This window comes from Pseudoliparis swirei, chromosome 14 (assembly GCF_029220125.1).
Source record: "Pseudoliparis swirei isolate HS2019 ecotype Mariana Trench chromosome 14, NWPU_hadal_v1, whole genome shotgun sequence".
Classification (NCBI taxonomy): domain Eukaryota; kingdom Metazoa; phylum Chordata; class Actinopteri; order Perciformes; family Liparidae; genus Pseudoliparis; species Pseudoliparis swirei.
In genome coordinates this window covers 3,358,285-3,380,473 of record NC_079401.1, presented here as the reverse complement: position 1 = coordinate 3,380,473, position 22,189 = coordinate 3,358,285, and the positions used below count along the sequence as shown (strand labels likewise).

The following is a 22,189-nucleotide window of genomic DNA, read 5'->3' as shown; positions in this document are numbered from 1 at the left end:
GACATAATGACTCCTTGAAGACATCCATATACTAATTTTCCATATGCTAATTTTTTTCTGGAAAGAAACGCTGCATTAAAAGCCGCATGAAAATTGACGTTGTTGTAATTTCAGCTTGTACATAATGGAATCTGCTCCATATTTCTCATGTCATGACAGGAATAATGACCCTGAAGACATCCATATGCTAATTTTTGATTCTGGTCATAGCGCCAACTAGTAGCACTAGGAAGGTACATGTTTTTACTTTTATACACTGCTCTCGCCGTTATTCAGATCCCTCTCAAAATATATCCAGAATAGACCTAAGACCTTGATGCTTCCCTGTGGAGCTCGTGGCGACACGTTGAATACTTTATTCACGTAAATTTTACATGACAAAATTGAGACTTCACATGGATACACATGATGCATGTATATGTTCAAATTGTCACAGCGTCCCCTGCTGGTAACCCTGGACTCGCTCAAATCTGCTCAACAGTATTAAAAACCTCCAGCGCTCCATGTTTCAGTGAATCCTCCTGCTCGGGCTGGGGGGGATCTGGGATCTGTTGCTTCGGTCTGAAGGCCGTCATTACGGCGATGCGCACAGCGAGATTCATTTACAGGCCCCGTTACCGTAACACTTGGACTGAATGGACCCAAATTGGCATTAAAGGGATAATCCACACAAAATCAGACTTTTATACATTCACACTCAGACAGTTTTGAATTAATGGCATCAAATATTCATTTAATTTCACGGCATTAGATTTAATTTCCCAATACACATACATTTGAATAATTGCAAATTAATTGGTTGATGACATTTTCAGTTCCTTTTTTTCCTCTCTATTTTTTTTAAATTCATGTCCAAGGCTGGATAATTGTCCTTGGGCCGTTGAGATGACTTTTTCAGGCAAGGAGAGAAAGGGGTGGGGGGGGGGGGGCTCCCGGGTGTTTTACTGTGTTAAGACTGAGTGACGGAGAGAGAGGAGGAGGAGAAAGAAGACAGGTGGAGAGAGAGAGAGAGAAGCAGAGAGGATGAAATATTTGTGATACAATTACACATTTGCTAGGGAGGTGACAGAAGATCGAACCTCGATCTCCACGTCACTGCTCTCTTCAAGCCAGGCCTTGAGAGCTGTTTTTTATTTCTCTGCAAACTTTTCTCCACCGACGATGCAGCAGCTGTGGCTCTCCCTGCTGTCCGGCCTCTGCCTCCACCTGGTTCTCCTCTGCAGCGCCGAGGAAGGTCTGGAGTTCCCCAATTTCGACGGCAGGGACAGGGTGCTGGACGTCAGCGAGCGCAACTACAAGAAGGCCCTGAAGAGGTACGACCTGCTGTGCCTGTTCTACCATGAGCCGGTGCCGGACAGCAAGGGCCTGCAGAAACGCTTCCAGATGACGGAGCTGGTGCTGGAGGTGAGGAGGAGGAGGAGCAGAGAGGGAATGGAGATGAGTGCCGGTACGCTTTCTTCAGGATGAAATTAGAGTTCATTGCACGGCGTAAAGCCTTTAAGGCTCCTTTAGAATCGGCTCTACTGTGTCGGGGATCATTTTCTTTTCCTCATCTGTGGTTGGTGAATATTTTGGGTTGCCAGGTTGTGAACATCCCTCTGGATGGTGTGTCGTCGGTAACAATGCAGTTATAAATGGTATAATCTATTCATAAACCATTGTTTTTTAAATGCTGTTGAGTTTTTTCTGTTTAAAGGCTATCAATACAAATGTTTTGAACCAGTTAAAGAGTTGATCACAGACTGGAAACCCACAAGCTGTTTTTACAATAATAATAATAATGCATTTAATTAATATAGCGCTTTTCAAGGTACTCAAAGACACCTTACATAATATAATTAAAGCATCCTTACATCAATATAATAGAAATACAAATAAAAAATTAATAAAAACAATACTTTTTTGATTTGTGATTTGAAAATAGAAAGGTCGGTTTATAAGTATAAGAAAATCACAAATTAAATATCATGAATTTAATATTAACAGAGCCAACGATTACAACTTATAAGCCTTAGAATAAATAGAATATAAAATATCTCAACAACTTTTTTTAATGGTTTTGAACTCGACGTTTCCTGGATCGTGTTCTTGGAGCAACTGTCCGAAGCTTCTCCACGTCGAGAGCGAGGAGATGGACTCACGGCGCCGTTAATCCCACCGCGGGGGCACCTGCTGCGCTCGTATCCATGGGGACAGTTTCTAGGTCGCTCTGCTAATTAGAGCCGGTTCCCCAAATCCCTCAACTATCTGGCTGTGCACTAGAAATAACCAGGGGTCACATGTTTTTACTTCTGCAGAGAGACACGTTCAACCAAACTCAAAGTGGTGCTTTTTTAAAAATAAATTAGCTTTCCTTTCACAAGCTGAGAGGAGAGCAGTCACACACACACACGCAAAGTTTGAAAATCGCCTTTCTCCTCTTTCCCCTCCTTCTTTTAATGGCCGTGCGACCCTTCCATTGAAGGGTGTGCCACCCGCGGGTTGCCCCACTGTATAGGGAATACAAGTGTGGTGGAAGTAACGCCCCCTAATCTCTTTATGTAATTTAAAATGAATTTAAATTAAATGTAAAAAATGTAAAACTCCAGGTCATTAAAGCCCCAAAACTATCTAAACTGCATCTTATAACTGCACTTCATGTATCCACCACATTGCTCGCTCTTCATGTTACATTAATTAGACGGTAGCATGGTTTATATTTATTGACTAATGTGTGTCTGTGTGACCCCCCCCCCCCCCCCAGCTCACCGCTCAGGTCCTGGAGGACAGAGACATCGGTTTTGGGATGGTGGATTCCCAGAAGGATGCCAAAGTAGCCAAAAAACTGGGTATGGCTGCATTCCTGTGGATGCTGAATGTCTGGACTCAGATGTAGCTTCCCTAAAGCCACATGCTGTTTCAACAGGTCTGGAGGAGGTGGGCAGCTTGTACGTCTTCAAGGACGACCGGGTCATCGAGTTCGACGGGGAGCTGTCGGCCGACACGCTCGTGGAGTTCCTGCTGGACGTGAGTGAAGAAAAGAAAAAGTCGTATTTGGCTAATTCAAATGCGCGAAAGACTTATTTTTAAGTGCTATGCTACATTTTCCGATGAATCGTTTTACAGGATGTCTCATTATGGCGAGCCGTAACCACCGTTGCTATGGCAACCAGGCCAGTCAGAGACACCAATCAGAATAATAATAGAAAACGCTCTTTAGAAATGTCGTGCAGCCCTGTCGTTGGATGTTTGTTTTCTGGTTGGCTAGCCTGAATAAATTAAATAAATGAGATATAATGTGTTAATCGGACAGCTTTAGCTGTGTTGGTGGACATATTTAGTGTCTCCGGGCTACATGCTAAGCTAAGCTAATGGCTGCTAGCGGTCGCACACAGTCAAGTGAGGTGTCGATCATCTCGTCTCAGCCTCACGGGTTGCACAAATACGTTGACCCGTTTCCTCGCAGTGAAGTACACTCACCTGTGCTCTGCCGCCCCCTATAGGTGCTGGAGGACCCGGTGGAGATGCTCAACAACGCCATGGAGCTGCGAGCCTTCGAGAGGATGGAGGAGGACATCCGCCTCATTGGCTACTTCAAGGGAGAAGATTCGTGTTAGTTCAGCATCTATTTTAGGGATGTGTTCATCACATTGTGTTTGCATTGATAAACATGAGGAGTGTGTGATGGGTTAAAATAATTAATTATTCTACACTGTTCCTCTGCCCCGTAAAGTGGCCTCACGGTGTTCCCAGACACCGGTGGGATCTAGAGGCTAATGGAGCTGCGTCACCATGCCAAAGGGAAGCCCTACGGGAGACTTTAAATAGCTTCTAGTTCTCCGTCTAATAGGTCAAACTGCAATTATAGTTCCTCTCAAACAAGAAAAGTGAGAAAAAGTGAGATAGGGAAGATGCAGAAGTTTCATTATGGAGCCTATTTGTGTCCAGAGATGGGCTGGTCCTCGGCCGTGACCTTAAGCCCGAGCTGCGAGCCAATCAAACTGCATCAAGAGGCGGTGTTGCTCTGGCTGGAGGCGGTAGAATCATGATGGGAAATTGAATGAAGCGAGCAAGATTTGGGCCGTGGATGTGAGCCGGATGGGAATGAGGAAGCCCGACAAACGTGTTTTACTTTCTCTAGTTCCTTATCAATCTCTCTCTCTCTTTTTCTCAGACTACAAAGCTTTTCAGGAGGCATCGGGCATTTTCAACCTTACATCAAGTTCTTTGCTACATTTGATAAATCTGTAAGTTTAACGTTATAGCCTCGACACTTAGGAACACAGATCGACACCCATGCGTTTTTGTAGAGTGAGATGTGAAAATGCCAAATCTAACGTGGTGCAAGTATGAAGCAACAGCAGGCAGCGGGTTAGCGTAGCTTAGCATCAACTCGGCTAAAATGCTACAAAATCCACCTGGAAATCTAAGGCGCACTAATTAACACGTTATTAGATTAGATTAGATATTCCTTTATTAGTCCCACAGTGAGGAAATTGCAGGATCACATAGCGGGTGCACATTAGAGCATCAATGAAGATCAAAGATACAAATTAAATAAAAAATATTATATATATATATTATAACACCTAATGCTGTCATTATTAATAACAACACCATTGCTGCTTCTATTATCATTAGGGTCCTCGTCGACTTCGTCGTAGAGGAACCTATTGTTTTTCTAAGAGTTATTAGGGTCCTCGTCGACTTCGTCGTAGAGGAACCTATTGTTTTTCTAAGAGTTATTATTATTCTTCTTAATGTCGCGAAACAAACGTCGACTGTCCGCACCCCGTACGCCCCAGCAGACTTAAATTCCACATGCAGAAGCAGACTGGTGAAAATTTTCATATTATTGAGTTTTCGTATTAGTACATAAAGAAATGGCTCTATAGCGCCCCCTACAAACTTTCTTTTTCAGTAGCAATAGTTTTCTTCCCCCGATGACCGATTGACTTGAGATTTGGTCCAGAGGTCAGAATTGACCAGCTCTACAAAAAAGCCTCTCAGACCCCTAAGCTCCGCCTACTTAGATTTTCCACCATTTTGAATTTCTTTAAAAACTGTTTTTTTCCAACTTCTCCTAAACGCTTCGTCCGAATCATACACAACTTGTTGTGGTTCATTATTGATTCAATGCCATCATAAATCTTCGAAAGATAGTTAATATGTCATTGCGTTCAAAAGATATGGACCAATGAACATCCAAGGGGTGTGGCCTTATTTGTAAAGACACCTAACTTCAGCCATACATAATGGAATCTGCTCCATATTTCTCATACATCATGACATAATGACCCTGAAGACATCCATATGCTAATTTTTCCATATGCTAATTTTTTTTCTGGAAAGAAACGCCATTCGCCATGAAAATTGACGTCGTTGTAACTCAGCCATACATAATGGAATCTGCTCCATATTTCTCATACATCATGACATAATGACCCTGAAGACATCCATATGCTAATTTTCCCATATGCTATTTTTTTTTCTGGAAAGAAACGCCATTCGCCATGAAAATTGACGTCGTTGTAACTCAGCCATACATAATGGAATCTGCTCCATATTTCTCATACATCATGACATAATGACCCTGAAGACATCCATATGCTAATTTTCCCATATGCTAATTTTTTTTCCTGGAAAGAAACGCCATTCGCCATGAAAATTGACGTTGTTGTAACTCAGCCATACATAATGGAATCTGCTCCATATTTCTCATACATCATGACATAATGACCCTGAAGACATCCATATGCTAATTTTTCCATATGCTAATTTATTTTTCTGGAAAGAAACGCCATTCGCCATGAAAATTGACGTTGTTGTAACTCAGCCATACATAATGGAATCTGCTCCATATTTCTCATACATCATGACATAATGACCCTGAAGACATCCATATGCTAATTTTCCCATATGCTATTTTTTTTTCTGGAAAGAAACGCCATTCGCCATGAAAATTGACGTCGTTGTAACTCAGCCATACATAATGGAATCTGCTCCATATTTCTCATACATCATGACATAATGACCCTGAAGACATCCATATGCTAATTTTTTTATTCTGGACTTGTGCCAACTAGTGGCACTAGGAAGTTACATGTTTTTTACTTTTATACACTGCTCCTCGCAGATTATTCAGATCGCTCTCAAAATATACCAGAATAGACCTAAGACCTCGATGATGCTTCCCTGTGGAGCTCGTAGCGACATGTTGAATCACATTCACATGTAATTTACATGACAAGGTCTAGACTTCACATGGATACACATGATGCATGTATATGTTCACATTGTCACAGCGTCCCCTGCTGCTAACCCTGGACTCGCTCAAATCTGCTCCAAACTTCTCATGCTTCGTAGAATTCAAGGCCTGAGGATATCAACAAGCCTTTTTTCACTCAGAGTCAAAGCGCCACCGACTAGCAAAGTAAAATCAGTGTCGCGTGACGAACGGTCAAACGCCCGAGCGCCGTGCGTGCGCTCTCGGCCGAGGGGGCCGGCGTCCGGCCAGCACCCCCGACGTGCGAAGCAGGAAGAGGACCCGTTCATCGCTGCTTGCAGCTTTAATTAGGGTCCTCGTCGACTTCGTCGTAGAGGAACCTATTGTTTTTCTAAGAGTTATTAGGGTCCTCGTCGACTTCGTCGTAGAGGAACCTATTGTTATTGTAAGAGTTATTATTATTGTCGCGAAACAAACGTCGACTGGCCGCACACGGTACGCCCCAGCAGACTGAAATTCCACATGCAGAAGCAGACTGGTGAAAAATTTGTGATTATTGAGTTTTCGTATTTGTTTATGTAGAAATGTCTCAATAGCGCCCCCTACAGACTTCTTTTTTTCAAAAGCAATAGTTTTCTTCCCCCGATGACCGATTGACTTGAGATTTGGTCCACAGGTCAGAATTGAACTGCTCTACAAAAAAGCCTCTCAGACCCCTAAGCTCCGCCTACTTAGATTTTCCGCCATTTTGGATTTTGTAAAAAACAGTTTTTTTCAAACTTCTCCTAAACGCTTAGTCCGAATCATACACAACTTTTTGTGGTTCATTATTGGTTCAATGCCATCAGAAATCATGTTTGAAAGATTGTTGATATGTCATTGTTTTTAGAAGATATGGACCAATGAACATCCAAGGGGTGTGGCCTAATATGTAAAGACACCTAACTTCCAAATCACTTGGACTATCCTCACCAAATTTGTAGCCTATGTCCACAAAGACACCCTTAACCTACCTAGATTTTTTCATAATATTTGAACATTAGGGGGCGCTACAATCAATCCCTCAAATTATGCCTTTTTCATGTTTTTAGGGGTTGTAAAACCGTTAACTCCTCCTAGTGCTTAAACCCGATTCATTCCAAACTTGGGCAGTAGGGTCTTGAGACCTTTGTCTTGAAAAATCTTTGAAAGATTTCAAAAATATTAAACTATGTGCGTTTGCCGGACCGGCAAAGAAACGCCATTCGCCATGAAAATTGACGTTGTTGTAACTCGGCCATACATTATGGAATCTGCTCCATATTTCTCATACCTCATGACATACTGACCCTGAAGACATCCATATGCAAATTTTTTATTCTGGTCTTAGCGCCAACTAGTGGCACTAGGAAGTTACATGTTTTTTACTTTTATACACTGCTCCTAGCAGATTATTCAGATCCCTCTCAAAATATACCAGAATAGACCTAAGACCTTGATGATGCTTCCCTGTGAAGCTCGTAGCGACACGTTGTAATACGGCGAGGTTCTCCATCGGCAAACATTGATCCTTCGCCGTGAACGAATAAACCGTTGTAACTCGACTCCACATCATCAGATCCGTACTAAACTCCCCATGTGTGATGACACTCCAGGCTTGAAGACATGTGCAGTCAAATTTTTTATTTTAGTGGTAGCGCCACCTACTGGTAACAGGAACAAAAATCGTTTTTTCTTGGGCTTCCTTCTCTGAGAAGGTAAATCAGATCAACACCAAATTTGTTACACATGAAGGTTAGACTTTCATGATGCCAGAAGACGAAGCATTTTATGTTTCGTCTAACACTGTTGCCGTGGCAACCCATTCTTTGCGTCAAACAACGAAGGGGCTTTGGAGGGACTAAAAATGCTCGAAACGTAACTAAACTTAGCACACACATTTAGAGTCAAATATGTAGTTATCTGATATGATTTTAAAGCTTTGAAATGCCTATATGGCTCAATAGCGCCCCCTAGACTGTATTCATGTTCAAATGGCCCCGGTATTTGCCCGCAATGACCGATTACTTTGTAATTCATCATACATGTCCGCTTAGACCTGCTCTAAAAAGAATTACATTATGACCATAAGCTCCGCCCACTGTGATTTTCCACCATTTTGAATTATGTAAAAAACACATTCTTTTCAACTCCTCCTAAACGATAGTTGCGATTCATACACGACTTGTTGTGCTTCATTATTGTTTCAATGCAATCAAAATTCTTTAAAAGATTGTTGATATCTCATTGCGTTCAGAGAATATGGACCAATGAACATCCGAGGGGTGTGGCCTGATATTTAAAGACATCTAACTTCGAAATTAATTGGCCAATCCTCACCAAATTATTAGACTATGTTCACATTACATCCCTTAAAGTACCCTATTTTTTTCATAATATTTGAACATTAGGGGGCGCTACAATAAATCCCTCAATATATGCATTTTTTGCATTATTTTCTTACCTTTTGGGGGGTTGTTAAACAGTTAACTCCTCCTAGAGCTTAAACCCGATTCATTCCAAACTAGGCCAGTATAGTCTTGAGACCTTTGTCTTCAAAAATCTTTGAACGATTTTAAAAATATTAAAGTTTGTGCGTTCTCCGGACCGGCAAAGGAACGCCATTCGCCATTAACATGTAAGATGATGTAACTCGGCCATACATTATCCAATCTGCTCCATATTCCTCGTGTATCATCACATAGTGACCGTGAAGACATCCATATGCTAATTTAAAATTCTAGTCATAGCGCCACCGATTGGCCAAAGCAAATCAGCCTAAAAAACATGTTGCCCTTTTGAGGCCTTTATCATATTCCAAAAGTTGTCACATTTGAGATGCATATCAGGCCTGGCGAAAATCCCGATATTCTCAAGGTTTCGTATTTTTGCATATAGACATTTTTCTCTAGCGCCCCCTTGAGGTAGAAAGCGAATAACTTTTTGCAACAATGACCGATTGACTTGAAATTTGGTATACAGATTCACCTGGATCTGCTCTACAAAAAAGTTCATGGTGAAAATCAAATGCGCCTAACTAGATTTTCCGCCATTTTGAATTTTGTAAAGAAATATCTTTTTCGCTTCATACCAAAACGCTTTGTCCGATTCATCCGAAAATTTCTGGGATCCATTATTGGTTCAATGTCATCATAACTACTGAAGATCTTGTTGATATCTCATTGCGTTCAGAGAATATAGACCAATGAACATTTAAAGGGTGTGGCCTGATATTTAAAGACACCTAACTTCCTAATTAATAGGCCAATCCTCACCAACTTACTGGACAATGTTCACATGACATCCCTTAAGGTACCCTAATTTTTTCATAATATTTGAACATTAGGGGGCGCTGCAATAAATTCCTAAATATTGGCATTTTTAGCCTTTTTTAGCCTTTTTTCATGTTTTGGGCAGTTGTTAAACTGTTAACTCCTCCTAGAGCTTACACCCGATTCATTCCAAACTTGGCCAGTATGGTCTTGAGACCTTTGTCTTAAAAATGCCTTGAGAGATTTCAGAAATATTAAACTTTGTGCGTTTGCCGGACCGGCAAATAAACGCCATTCGCCATGAAAATTGACATTGTTGTAACTCGGCCATACATTATGTAATCTGCTCCATATTTCTCATACCTCATGACATACTGTCCCTGAAGACATCCATATGCTAATTTTTGATTCTGGTCTTAGCGCCAACTAGTGGCACTAGGAAGTTACATGTTTTTTACTTTATACACTGCTCCTGGCAGATTATTCAGATCCCTCTCAAAATATACCAGAATAGACCTAAGACCTTGATGATGCTTCCCTGTGGAGCTCGTAGCGACACGTTGAATCACATTCACATGTAATTTACATGACAAGGTCTAGACTTCACATGGATACACATGATGCATGTATATGTTCAAATTGTCACAGCGCCCCCTGCTGGCAACCCTGGACTCGCTCAAATCTGCTCCAAACTTCTCATGCTTCGTAGAATTCAAGGCCTGAGGATATCAACAAGCCTTTTTTCACTCAGTCAAAGCGCCACCGACTAGCAAAGTAAAATCAGTGTCGCGTGACAAACGGTCAAACGCCCGAACGCCGTGCGTGCGCTCTCGGCCGAGGGGGCCGGCGTCCGGCCAGCACCCCCGACGTGCGAAGCAGGAAGAGGACCCGTTCATCGCTGCTTGCAGCTTTAATTATTATTATTCTTGGTCGTGTTCAAACGTCGACTGTCCGCACCCCGTACGCCCCAGCAGACTTAAATTCCACATGCAGAAGCAGACTGGTGAAAATTTTCATATTATTGAGTTTTCGTATTAGTACATAAAGAAATGGCTCTATAGCGCCCCCTACAAACTTTCTTTTTCAGTAGCAATAGTTTTCTTCCCCCGATGACCGATTGACTTGAGATTTGGTCCAGAGGTCAGAATTGACCAGCTCTACAAAAAAGCCTCTCAGACCCCTAAGCTCCGCCTACTTAGATTTTCCGCCATTTTGAATTTCTTTAAAAACTGTTTTTTTTCAACTTCTCCTAAACGCTTCGTCCGAATCATACACAACTTGTTGTGGTTCATTATTGATTCAATGCCATCATAAATCTTTGAAAGATAGTTAATATGTCATTGCGTTCAGAAGATATGGACCAATGAACATCCAAGGGGTGTGGCCTTATTTGTAAAGACACCTAACTTCCAAATCACTTGGACTATCCTCACCAAATTGGTAGCCTATGTCCACAAGGACACCTTTAACCTACCTTAATTTTTTCATAACGTTTGAACATTAGGGGGCGCTATAATCAATCCCTCAAAATATGCCTTTTTCATGATTTTAGGGGTTAACTACTCCTAGAGCTTAAACCCGATACATTCCAAACTTGGCCTATATGGTCTTGAGACCTTTGTCTTGAAATGGCCTTAAAAGATTTCAATAATATTAAACTTTGTGCGTTTGCCGGACCGGCAAAGAAACGCCATTCGCCATGAAAATTGACGTTGTTGTAACTCAGCCATACATAATGGAATCTGCTCCATATTTCTCATACATCATGACATAATGACCCTGAAGACATCCATATGCTAATTTTTCCATATGCTAATTTTTTCTGGAAAGAAACGCCATTCGCCATGAAAATTGACGTTGTTGTAACTCAGCCATACATAATGGAATCTGCTCCATATTTCTCATACATCATGACATAATGACCCTGAAGACATCCATATGCTAATTTTTCCATATGCTAATTTTTTTTCTGGAAATAAACGCCATTCGCCATGAAAATTGACGTTGTTGTAACTCAGCCATACATAATGGAATCTGCTCCATATTTCTCATACATCATGACATAATGACCCTGAAGACATCCATATGCTAATTTTTCCATATGCTAATTTTTTTTTCTGGAAAGAAACGCCATTCGCCATGAAAATTGGCGTTGTTGTAACTCAGCCATACATAATGGAATCTGCTCCATATTTCTCATACATCATGACATAATGACCCTGAAGACATCCATATGCTAATTTTTCCATATGCTAATTTTTTTCTGGAAAGAAACGCCATTCGCCATGAAAATTGACGTTGTTGTAACTCAGCCATACATAATGGAATCTGCTCCATATTTCTCATACATCATGACATAATGACCCTGAAGACATCCATATGCTAATTTTTTTCTGGACTTAGCGCCAACTAGTGGCACTAGGAAGTTACATGTTTTTTACTTTTATACACTGCTCCTCGCAGATTATTCAGATCGCTCTCAAAATATACCAGAATAGACCTAAGACCTCGATGATGCTTCCCTGTGGAGCTCGTAGCGACACGTTGAATCACATTCACATGTAATTTACATGACAAGGTCTAGACTTCACATGGATACACATGATGCATGTATATGTTCAAATTGTCACAGCGTCCCCTGCTGCTAACCCTGGACTCGCTCAAATCTGCTCCAAACTTCTCATGCTTCGTAGAATTCAAGGCCTGAGGATATCAACAAGCCTTTTTCACTCAGAGTCAAAGCGCCACCGACTAGCAAAGTAAAATCAGTGTCGCGTGACGAACGGTCAAACGCCCGAACGCCGTGCGTGCGCTCTCGGCCGAGGGGGCCGGCGTGCGGCCAGCACCCCCGACGTGCGAAGCAGGAAGAGGACCCGTTCATCGCTGCTTGCAGCTTTAATTAGGTCACTCGTTCCGAGAGAGGAACCTATTTATTGTTATTATTATTATTATTCTTTTTCTCGTAAAACAAACGTCGACTGTCCGCACCCCGTACGCCCCAGCAGACTTAAATTCCACATGCAGAAGCAGACTGGTGAAAATTTTCATATTATTGAGTTTTCGTATTAGTACATAAAGAAATGGCTCTAGCGCCCCCTACAAACTTTCTTTTTCAGTAGCAATAGTTTTCTTCCCCCGATGACCGATTGACTTGAGATTTGGTCCAGAGGTCAGAATTGACCAGCTCTACAAAAAAGCCTCTCAGACCCCTAAGCTCCGCCTACTTAGATTTTCCGCCATTTTGAATTTCTTTAAAAACTGTTTTTTTCCAACTTCTCCTAAACGCTTCGTCCGAATCATACACAACTTGTTGTGGTTCATTATTGATTCAATGCCATCATAAATCTTTGAAAGATAGTTAATATGTCATTGCGTTCAGAAGATATGGACCAATGAACATCCAAGGGGTGTGGCCTTATTTGTAAAGACACCTAACTTCCAAATCACTTGGACTATCCTCACCAAATTGGTAGCCTATGTCCACAAGGACACCTTTAACCTACCTTAATTTTTTCATAACGTTTGAACATTAGGGGGCGCTATAATCAATCCCTCAAAATATGCCTTTTTGGCCTTTTTTCATGTTTTTAGGGGTTGTAAAACAGTTAACTCCTCCTAGAGCTTAAACCCGATACATTCCAAACTTGGCCTATATGGTCTTGAGACCTTTGTCTTGAAATGGCCTTAGAAGATTTCAATAATATTGAGCTTTGTGGGTTGGCCGGACCGGCAAAGACGCTGAAGACATCCATATGAAAATTGCCGTTGTTGTAACTCAGCCATACATAATGGAATCTGCTCCATATTTCTCATACATCATGACATAATGACCCTGAAGACATCCATATGCTAATTTTTTTCTGGACTTAGCGCCAACTAGTGGCACTAGGAAGTTACATGTTTTTTACTTTTATACACTGCTCCTCGCAGATTATTCAGATCGCTCTCAAAATATACCAGAATAGACCTAAGACCTCGATGATGCTTCCCTGTGGAGCTCGTAGCGCCACGTTGAATCACATTCACATGTAATTTACATGACAAGGTCTAGACTTCACATGGATACACATGATGCATGTATATGTTCAAATTGTCACAGCGCCCCCTGCTGGCAACCCTGGACTCGCTCAAATCTGCTCCAAACTTCTCATGCTTCGTAGAATTCAAGGCCTGAGGATATCAACAAGCCTTTTTTCACTCAGAGTCAAAGCGCCACCGACTAGCAAAGTAAAATCAGTGTCGCGTGACGAACGGTCAAACGCCCGAACGCCGTGCGTGCGCTCTCGGCCGAGGGGGCCGGCGTCCGGCCAGCACCCCCGACGTGCGAAGCAGGAAGAGGACCCGTTCATCGCTGCTTGCAGCTTTAATTAGGGTCCTCGTCGAAGAGGAACCTATTGTTATTGTAAGGATTATTATTATTATCGCCAAGAAACGTCGACTGTCCGCACCTCGTACGCCCCAGCAGACTTAAATTCCACATGCAGAAGCAGACTGGTGAAAATTTTCATATTATTGAGTTTTCGTATTAGTACATAAAGAAATGGCTCTATAGCGCCCCCTACAAACTTTCTTTTTCAGTAGCAATAGTTTTCTTCCCCCGATGACCGATTGACTTGAGATTTGGTCCACAGGTCAGAATTGACCAGCTCTACAAAAAAGCCTCTCAGACCCTAAGCTCCGCCTACTTAGATTTTCCGCCATTTTGAATTTCTTTAAAAACTGTTTTTTTTCAACTTCTCCTAAACGCTTCGTCCGAATCATACACAACTTGTTGTGGTTCATTATTGATTCAATGCCATCATAAATCTTTGAAAGATAGTTAATATGTCATTGCGTTCAGAAGATATGGACCAATGAACATCCAAGGGTGTGGCCTTATTTGTAAAGACACCTAACTTCCAAATCACTTGGACTATCCTCACCAAATTGGTAGCCTATGTCCACAAGGACACCTTTAACCTACCTTAATTTTTTCATAACGTTTGAACATTAGGGGGCGCTATAATCAATCCCTCAAAATATGCCTTTTTTCATGATTTTAGGGGTTGTAACTACTCCTAGAGCTTAAACCCGATACATTCCAAACTTGGCCTATATGGTCTTGAGACCTTTGTCTTGAAATGGCCTTAAAAGATTTCAATAATATTAAACTTTGTGCGTTTGCCGGACCGGCAAAGAAACGCCATTCGCCATGAAAATTGACGTTGTTGTAACTCAGCCATACATAATGGAATCTGCTCCATATTTCTCATACATCATGACATAATGACCCTGAAGACATCCATATGCTAATTTTTCCATATGCTAATTTTTTCTGGAAAGAAACGCCATTCGCCATGAAAATTGGCGTTGTTGTAACTCAGCCATACATAATGGAATCTGCTCCATATTTCTCATACATCATGACATAATGACCCTGAAGACATCCATATGCTAATTTTTCCATATGCTAATTTTTTTCTGGAAAGAAACGCCATTCGCCATGAAAATTGGCGTTGTTGTAACTCAGCCATACATAATGGAATCTGCTCCATATTTCTCATACATCATGACATAATGACCCTGAAGACATCCATATGCTAATTTTTCCATATGCTAATTTTTTTCTGGAAAGAAACGCCATTCGCCATGAAAATTGACGTTGTTGTAACTCAGCCATACATAATGGAATCTGCTCCATATTTCTCATACATCATGACATAATGACCCTGAAGACATCCATATGCTAATTTTTTTTCTGGACTTAGCGCCAACTAGTGGCACTAGGAAGTTACATGTTTTTTACTTTTATACACTGCTCCTCGCAGATTATTCAGATCGCTCTCAAAATATACCAGAATAGACCTAAGACCTCGATGATGCTTCCCTGTGGAGCTCGTAGCGACACGTTGAATCACATTCACATGTAATTTACATGACAAGGTCTAGACTTCACATGGATACACATGATGCATGTATATGTTCACATTGTCACAGCGTCCCCTGCTGCTAACCCTGGACTCGCTCAAATCTGCTCCAAACTTCTCATGCTTCGTAGAATTCAAGGCCTGAGGATATCAACAAGCCTTTTTTCACTCAGAGTCAAAGCGCCACCGACTAGCAAAGTAAAATCAGTGTCGCGTGACGAACGGTCAAACGCCCGAACGCCGTGCGTGCGCTCTCGGCCGAGGGGGCCGGCGTCCGGCCAGCACCCCCGACGTGCGAAGCAGGAAGAGGACCCGTTCATCGCTGCTTGCAGCTTTAATTATTAGGGTCCTCGTCGTGTTCCAACCTACTATTGTTATTGAAAAATTCATATTATTATTGAGTTTCGTATACATAAAGAAATGGCTCTAGCGCCCCTAAAATTCGTTTTAAAACAATTTACATTTCTTCCCCGATGACCGATTGACTTGAGATTTGGTCCACAGGTCAGAATTGACCTGCTCTACAAAAATGCCTCTTAGACCCCTAAGCTCCGCCTACTTACATTTTATGCCATTTTTAATTTAGTCAAAAACTATTTTTTTCCAACTCCTCCTAAACGCTCAGACCGAATCATACACAACTTGTTGTGGTTCATTATTGGTTCAATGCCATCAGAAATCTTTGAAAGATTGTTGATATGTCATTGTTTTCAGAAGATATGGACCAATGAACATCCAAGGGGTGTGGTCTAATATGTAAAGACACCTAACTTCCAAATCACTTGGACTATCCTCACCAAATTGGTAGCCTATGTCCACAAGGACACCTTTAACCTACCTTAATTTTTTCATAACGTTTGAACATTAGGGGGCGCTATAATCAATCCCTCAAAATATGCCTTTTTCATGATTTTAGGGGTTAACTACTCCTAGAGCTTAAACCCGATACATTCCAAACTTGGCCTATATGGTCTTGAGACCTTTGTCTTGAAATGGCCTTAAAAGATTTCAATAATATTAAACTTTGTGCGTTTGCCGGACCGGCAAAGAAACGCCATTCGCCATGAAAATTGACGTTGTTGTAACTCAGCCATACATAATGGAATCTGCTCCATATTTCTCATACATCATGACATAATGACCCTGAAGACATCCATATGCTAATTTTTCCATATGCTAATTTTTTTTCTGGAAAGAAACGCCATTCGCCATGAAAATTGACGTTGTTGTAACTCAGCCATACATAATGGAATCTGCTCCATATTTCTCATACATCATGACATAATGACCCTGAAGACATCCATATGCTAATTTTTCCATATGCTAATTTTTTTCTGGAAAGAACGCCATTCGCCATGAAAATTGACGTTGTTGTAACTCAGCCATACATAATGGAATCTGCTCCATATTTCTCATACATCATGACATAATGACCCTGAAGACATCCATATGCTAATTTTTCCATATGCTAATTTTTTTCTGGAAAGAAACGCCATTCGCCATGAAAATTGACGTTGTTGTAACTCAGCCATACATAATGGAATCTGCTCCATATTTCTCATACATCATGACATAATGACCCTGAAGACATCCATATGCTAATTTTTTCTGGACTTAGCGCCAACTAGTGGCACTAGGAAGTTACATGTTTTTTACTTTTATACACTGCTCGCAGATTATTCAGATCGCTCTCAAAATATACCAGAATAGACCTAAGACCTCGATGATGCTTCCCTGTGGAGCTCGTCGCGACACGTTGAATCACATTCACATGTAATTTACATGACAAGGTCTAGACTTCACATGGATACACATGATGCATGTATATGTTCACATTGTCACAGCGTCCCCTGCTGCTAACCCTGGACTCGCTCAAATCTGCTCCAAACTTCTCATGCTTCGTAGAATTCAAGGCCTGAGGATATCAACAAGCCTTTTTTCACTCAGAGTCAAAGCGCCACCGACTAGCAAAGTAAAATCAGTGTCGCGTGACGGTCAAACGCCCGAACGCCGTGCGTGCGCTCTCGGCCGAGGGGGCCGGCGTCCGGCCAGCACCCCCGACGTGCGAAGCAGGAAGAGGACCCGTTCATCGCTGCTTGCAGCTTTAATTATTATTATTATTTTTTTTCTCGTAAAACAAACGTCGACTGTCCGCACCCCGTACGCCCCAGCAGACTTAAATTCCACATGCAGAAGCAGACTGGTGAAAATTTTCATATTATTGAGTTTTCGTATTAGTACATAAAGAAATGGCTCTCTAGCGCCCCCTACAAACTTCTTTTTCAGTAGCAATAGTTTTCTTCCCCCGATGACCGATTGACTTGAGATTTGGTCCAGAGGTCAGAATTGACCAGCTCTACAAAAAAGCCTCTCAGACCCCTAAGCTCCGCCTACTTAGATTTTCCGCCATTTTGAATTTCTTTAAAACTGTTTTTTTCCAACTTCTCCTAAACGATTCGTCCGAATCATACACAACTTGTTGTGGTTCATTATTGATTCAATGCCATCATAAATCTTCGAAAGATAGTTAATATGTCATTGCGTTCAGAAGATATGGACCAATGAACATCCAAGGGGTGTGGCCTTATTTGTAAAGACACCTAACTTCCAAATCACTTGGACTATCCTCACCAAATTGGTAGCCTATGTCCACAAGGACACCTTTAACCTACCTTAACATAACGTTTGAACATTAGGGGGCGCTATAATCAATCCCTCAAAATATGCCTTTTTCATGATTTTAGGGGTTAACTACTCCTAGAGCTTAAACCCGATACATTCCAAACTTGGCCTATATGGTCTTGAGACCTTTGTCTTGAAATGGCCTTAAAAGATTTCAATAATATTAAACTTTGTGCGTTTGCGGACGGCAAAAGCATTTCGCCATGAAAATTGCCGTTGTTGTAACTCAGCCATACATAATGGAATCTGCTCCATATTTCTCATACATCATGACATAATGACCCTGAAGACATCCATATGCTAATTTTTCCATATGCTAATTTTTTTTCTGGAAAGAAACGCCATTCGCCATGAAAATTGCCGTTGTTGTAACTCAGCCATACATAATGGAATCTGCTCCATATTTCTCATACATCATGACATAATGACCCTGAAGACATCCATATGCTAATTTTTCCATATGCTAATTTATTTTACGGGAAATATACGCCATTCGCCATGAAAATTGACGTTGTTGTAACTCAGCCATACATAATGGAATCTGCTCCATATTTCTCATACATCATGACATAATGACCCTGAAGACATCCATATGCTAATTTTTTCTGGACTTGGCGCCATCTAGTGGCACTAGGAAGTTACATGTTTTTACTTTTATACACTGCTCCTAGATTATTCAGATCGCTCTCAAAATATACCAGAATAGACCTAAGACCACGAAGATGCTTCGCTGTGGAGCTCGTAGCACCACGTTGAATAACATTCACATGTAATTTACATGACAAGGTCTAGACTTCACATGGATACACGTGATGCATGTATATGTTCAAATTGTCACAGCGCCCCCTGCTGGCAACCCTGGACTCGCTCAAATCTGCTCCAAACTTCTCATGCTTCGTAGAATTCAAGGCCTGAGGATATCAACAAGCCTTTTTCACTCAGTCAAAGCGCCACCGACTAGCAAAGTAAAATCAGTGTCGGCGTGACGAGGTCAACGCCCGACGCCGTGCGTGCGCCTCGGCCGAGGGGGCCGGCGTCCGGCCAGCACCCCCGACGTGCGAAGCAGGAAGAGGACCCGTTCATCGCTGCTTGCAGCTTTAATTATTATTCTATTACATCCACTGCTGCTGTTTTCAGTAGTTATAACCGTTTCATCATGCCGACTCATTATATTAATAATGTATTTATTTTATTTATGTCAAAATGTGTAATTTTGGGCTATACAAAAAAATGTAACTGAATTTAATTGAATATCTTCTCTTTGGTCCAGACACGGTGACTTACTCTCAAGCTGCGTTTCTTTTCATCTTCTTGTTTTAAGGTAGCCAAACATCTCTCCCTCAAGATGAACGAGGTGGATTTCTACGAGCCGTTCATGGAGGAGCCGGTCGTCCTGCCGGGCCGACCTCTGTCGGAGATGGACATCGTGGAGTTCGTCAACCAACACCGAAGGTCGATGCGGTGGAGATCTTTCGGGTTCCTTCAACGCCGTCGCGGCCTAATCGTTTCCTGTTTGCTGTTTGCAGGGCGACTTTGAGGAAGCTGCGGGCGGAGAACATGTTTGAAACCTGGGTGAGTCGCGAGGATTTGAGTAACATTTCTTTGAGGGTTATAAGTGTGATTGAAACGTATGTAGATGGAAGATGTATGTGGAGATATATATATATATACACACATACATATTTATATATATATATAATATATTTTTTATTATTATTTCATATTCATTCTCAGATTTTTTTTATTATAATAATTTAGGATAGGAATATATAAGCATTTCTTGCTTCTACCTATACCTCTTCAGTCTTTCTGTTTTGTATATTATATAGAATAATATTGTATTGTATTGGAATGATTGACTGAATAAAATACAAATCTGAACTTGTCTTCAAACGTCCAGGAGGACGACATGGACGGAATACACATTGTGGCGTTCGCCGAGGAGGAAGATCCAGGTCTGTGGCTCCGCCCCCTTTTATATTTTAAAGCCTTATTTCCTGTAGCATCCTCACCCCCTGCTGGGGTCACTCTGCTCTGCCGTCCCCCCAGATGGCTACGAGTTCCTGGAGATCCTGAAAGACGTGGCGAGAGACAACACCAACAACCCGGAGCTCAGCATCATCTGGATCGACCCCGACGACTTCCCTCTGGTCCCGCCTCAGATTCCCAACACGATGATCTCATGAATGTGTCGCTGATTGTTTGAATTAACCCCCCCCACCCCCCTTCCAGCTGACAACTTACTGGGAGAAAACCTTCAAGCTGGACCTGTTCCGACCCCAGATCGGCGTGGTGAACGTCACCGATGTGAGTAGTGGGTCAGGTCTCGTCGCCGTGCGGCGGATCGGCCTCGACTCTCTCGCTGCTCTCCGCGTTGCAGGCGGACAGCGTGTGGCTGGACATGTCCAACGACGAGGACCTGCCCACCCCCGAGGAGCTGGAGGACTGGATAGAGGACGTCCTGTCGGGGAGGGTGAACACGGAGGACGACGACGACGAGTCCGACGCCGACGACCACCGGGGAAACCCCGACGGCTACGAGCCGGAGGACGGCCACGAGAGCCACGGCCCGGAGGACGAAGACGACGACTGAGCTGGAGGTCACGGGGTCAACCTGGGTCAGAAAGAACTGGACTCGTTTGGCCCATTAGAACCACATTAATTACACATTTCTTTCAAAATCGTTCAATTTAAGTAAAAATGAAAGACAACATATGGTCCCCCCCAAAAAATTAACTGTCGACGTGGTTTAAATAGTTGCTGCTCTTGAATATATTGTTTTGCTTAGAAAGGTTCAGAGTGGAAAAACACACCGGGTGGTATTTGTGGAATCCTCTTAATGCTAATGAAAGGTGCTTCAATGCCTCCTTTCCTATCTCCTTTAGCACAAGGCCGCAGGAAGTTACTGGGAGAAATCCTTCACAAAGAAAAATGAATTAATGCCGTCCCACAATTCCTTGCGGCGGCGCCACATCAATAACGTCCGCCATCTAATATACGCGTCTGTAAGCGCCGTCCTTCCCGAAGTCATTGAGGTCAAGGAAAAGAGAGGAGGAAAGGACATAGGACCCTAAAAAGGACGTGTGAAGCCAAAGAGGAGCTAGGAGTCCCACAATACTTATATCGCATTACTCATATGTTGATATAAACATTAGAAGCAAAGCAGCTTTAAGATTGACGGAAAAATTAAGTTGTTATTTTAGGTTTAAAACTTGAATTGTTTCTCAGACGTAATAAAAGTACACAACAGCGATGTGCACGTCTCTTATTGTGAAGGACAGCAGTGCCCCCCCCTCGGTCAACGCGGTGAATTATTCACATCAGTGAATAATTCAGCATCATTACGCCTCCTCATGGGGAGGGGGGTTATGCAGTGTGTAAACAGGATGTTTGTATCGCGGCGTGGGGTTCACACACCTCAAGGGAGAGGAGAGCAGTGTGTGTGTGCGTGCGTGCGCATTTTAACGTGACCTGGGGGCAAGAGGACGTGTCGCGAATCTCCAGAGGGAAGAAAGAAGGGAAGCAGACGGTGTCCCGGTGCCACGCGCCGTGACGCTCAACCGGGGCCTTCCAGGTGACGGGAGCCGCGTGCAAGTCACGTGTGATGGTGTTTTACACGAGCCCCCCCCCCCCCCCCCCCCCCGAGAGCGGAAAGACGACGGCGTCAGATTCAATATAAAACGAACGAAGAGCGCGCGAGACGCGTGGAGGTTTTCTGGAAGGATCTCATCCCACGTGACCGGAGTGATTACCAAACAAATGAGAGAGGAGAAGAGCATTCCATTTAGATGCAAATGTCTCCTCCTACTCCTCCTCGTGCGGGAGGTGGAGGATTAAGAAGGGGACAGATGAGTTCCGACAGGCCGCGCTCGCCCTTGCGGAGGTGTGAGGTTGTTTGTTTTGCGCACCCGGACACCCCGACATTCATCTCCGCACGAGGCCCGGCTGCGCCGCTCTGACAGGCGGATGGCAAGACAATTACCTTCAAGAGAAGATGAACAAACAGCCACCAAATCACTGCCAGACGAGCCGGAATTTGGCTCGTGCGCGTGACACGGCGGGGCCGTCACGCCTAATGGGCAGCGAAGGAGCGGCGCGTGGCCTGC

General features: G+C 42.6%; 1 protein-coding gene and 1 long non-coding RNA gene across 2 annotated transcripts; one reads left to right on the top strand and one right to left on the bottom strand.

Moving 5' to 3' along the window:
* Nucleotides 1-795: 795 nt before the first annotated feature.
* On the top strand, nt 796-21,336 carry LOC130204747 (calsequestrin-2-like). The gene is given in 12 exon segments (XM_056431696.1): nt 796-1,404; nt 2,744-2,828; nt 2,906-3,006; nt 3,483-3,591; nt 4,154-4,177; nt 4,180-4,226; nt 19,405-19,535; nt 19,610-19,655; nt 19,984-20,038; nt 20,133-20,233; nt 20,316-20,390; nt 20,464-21,336. Coding segments are annotated over 12 exon segments (1,230 nt in total). The 5' UTR covers nt 796-1,161; the 3' UTR covers nt 20,677-21,336.
* Nucleotides 2,885-20,540, bottom strand: LOC130204748 (uncharacterized). Its single transcript, XR_008833779.1, has 4 exons — nt 20,328-20,540; nt 19,368-19,625; nt 3,460-3,571; nt 2,885-2,997 (listed from the first exon to the last, which is right to left on the bottom strand). It is a non-coding gene; the product is annotated as an uncharacterized LOC130204748 (long non-coding RNA).
* Nucleotides 21,337-22,189: the final 853 nt, after the last annotated feature.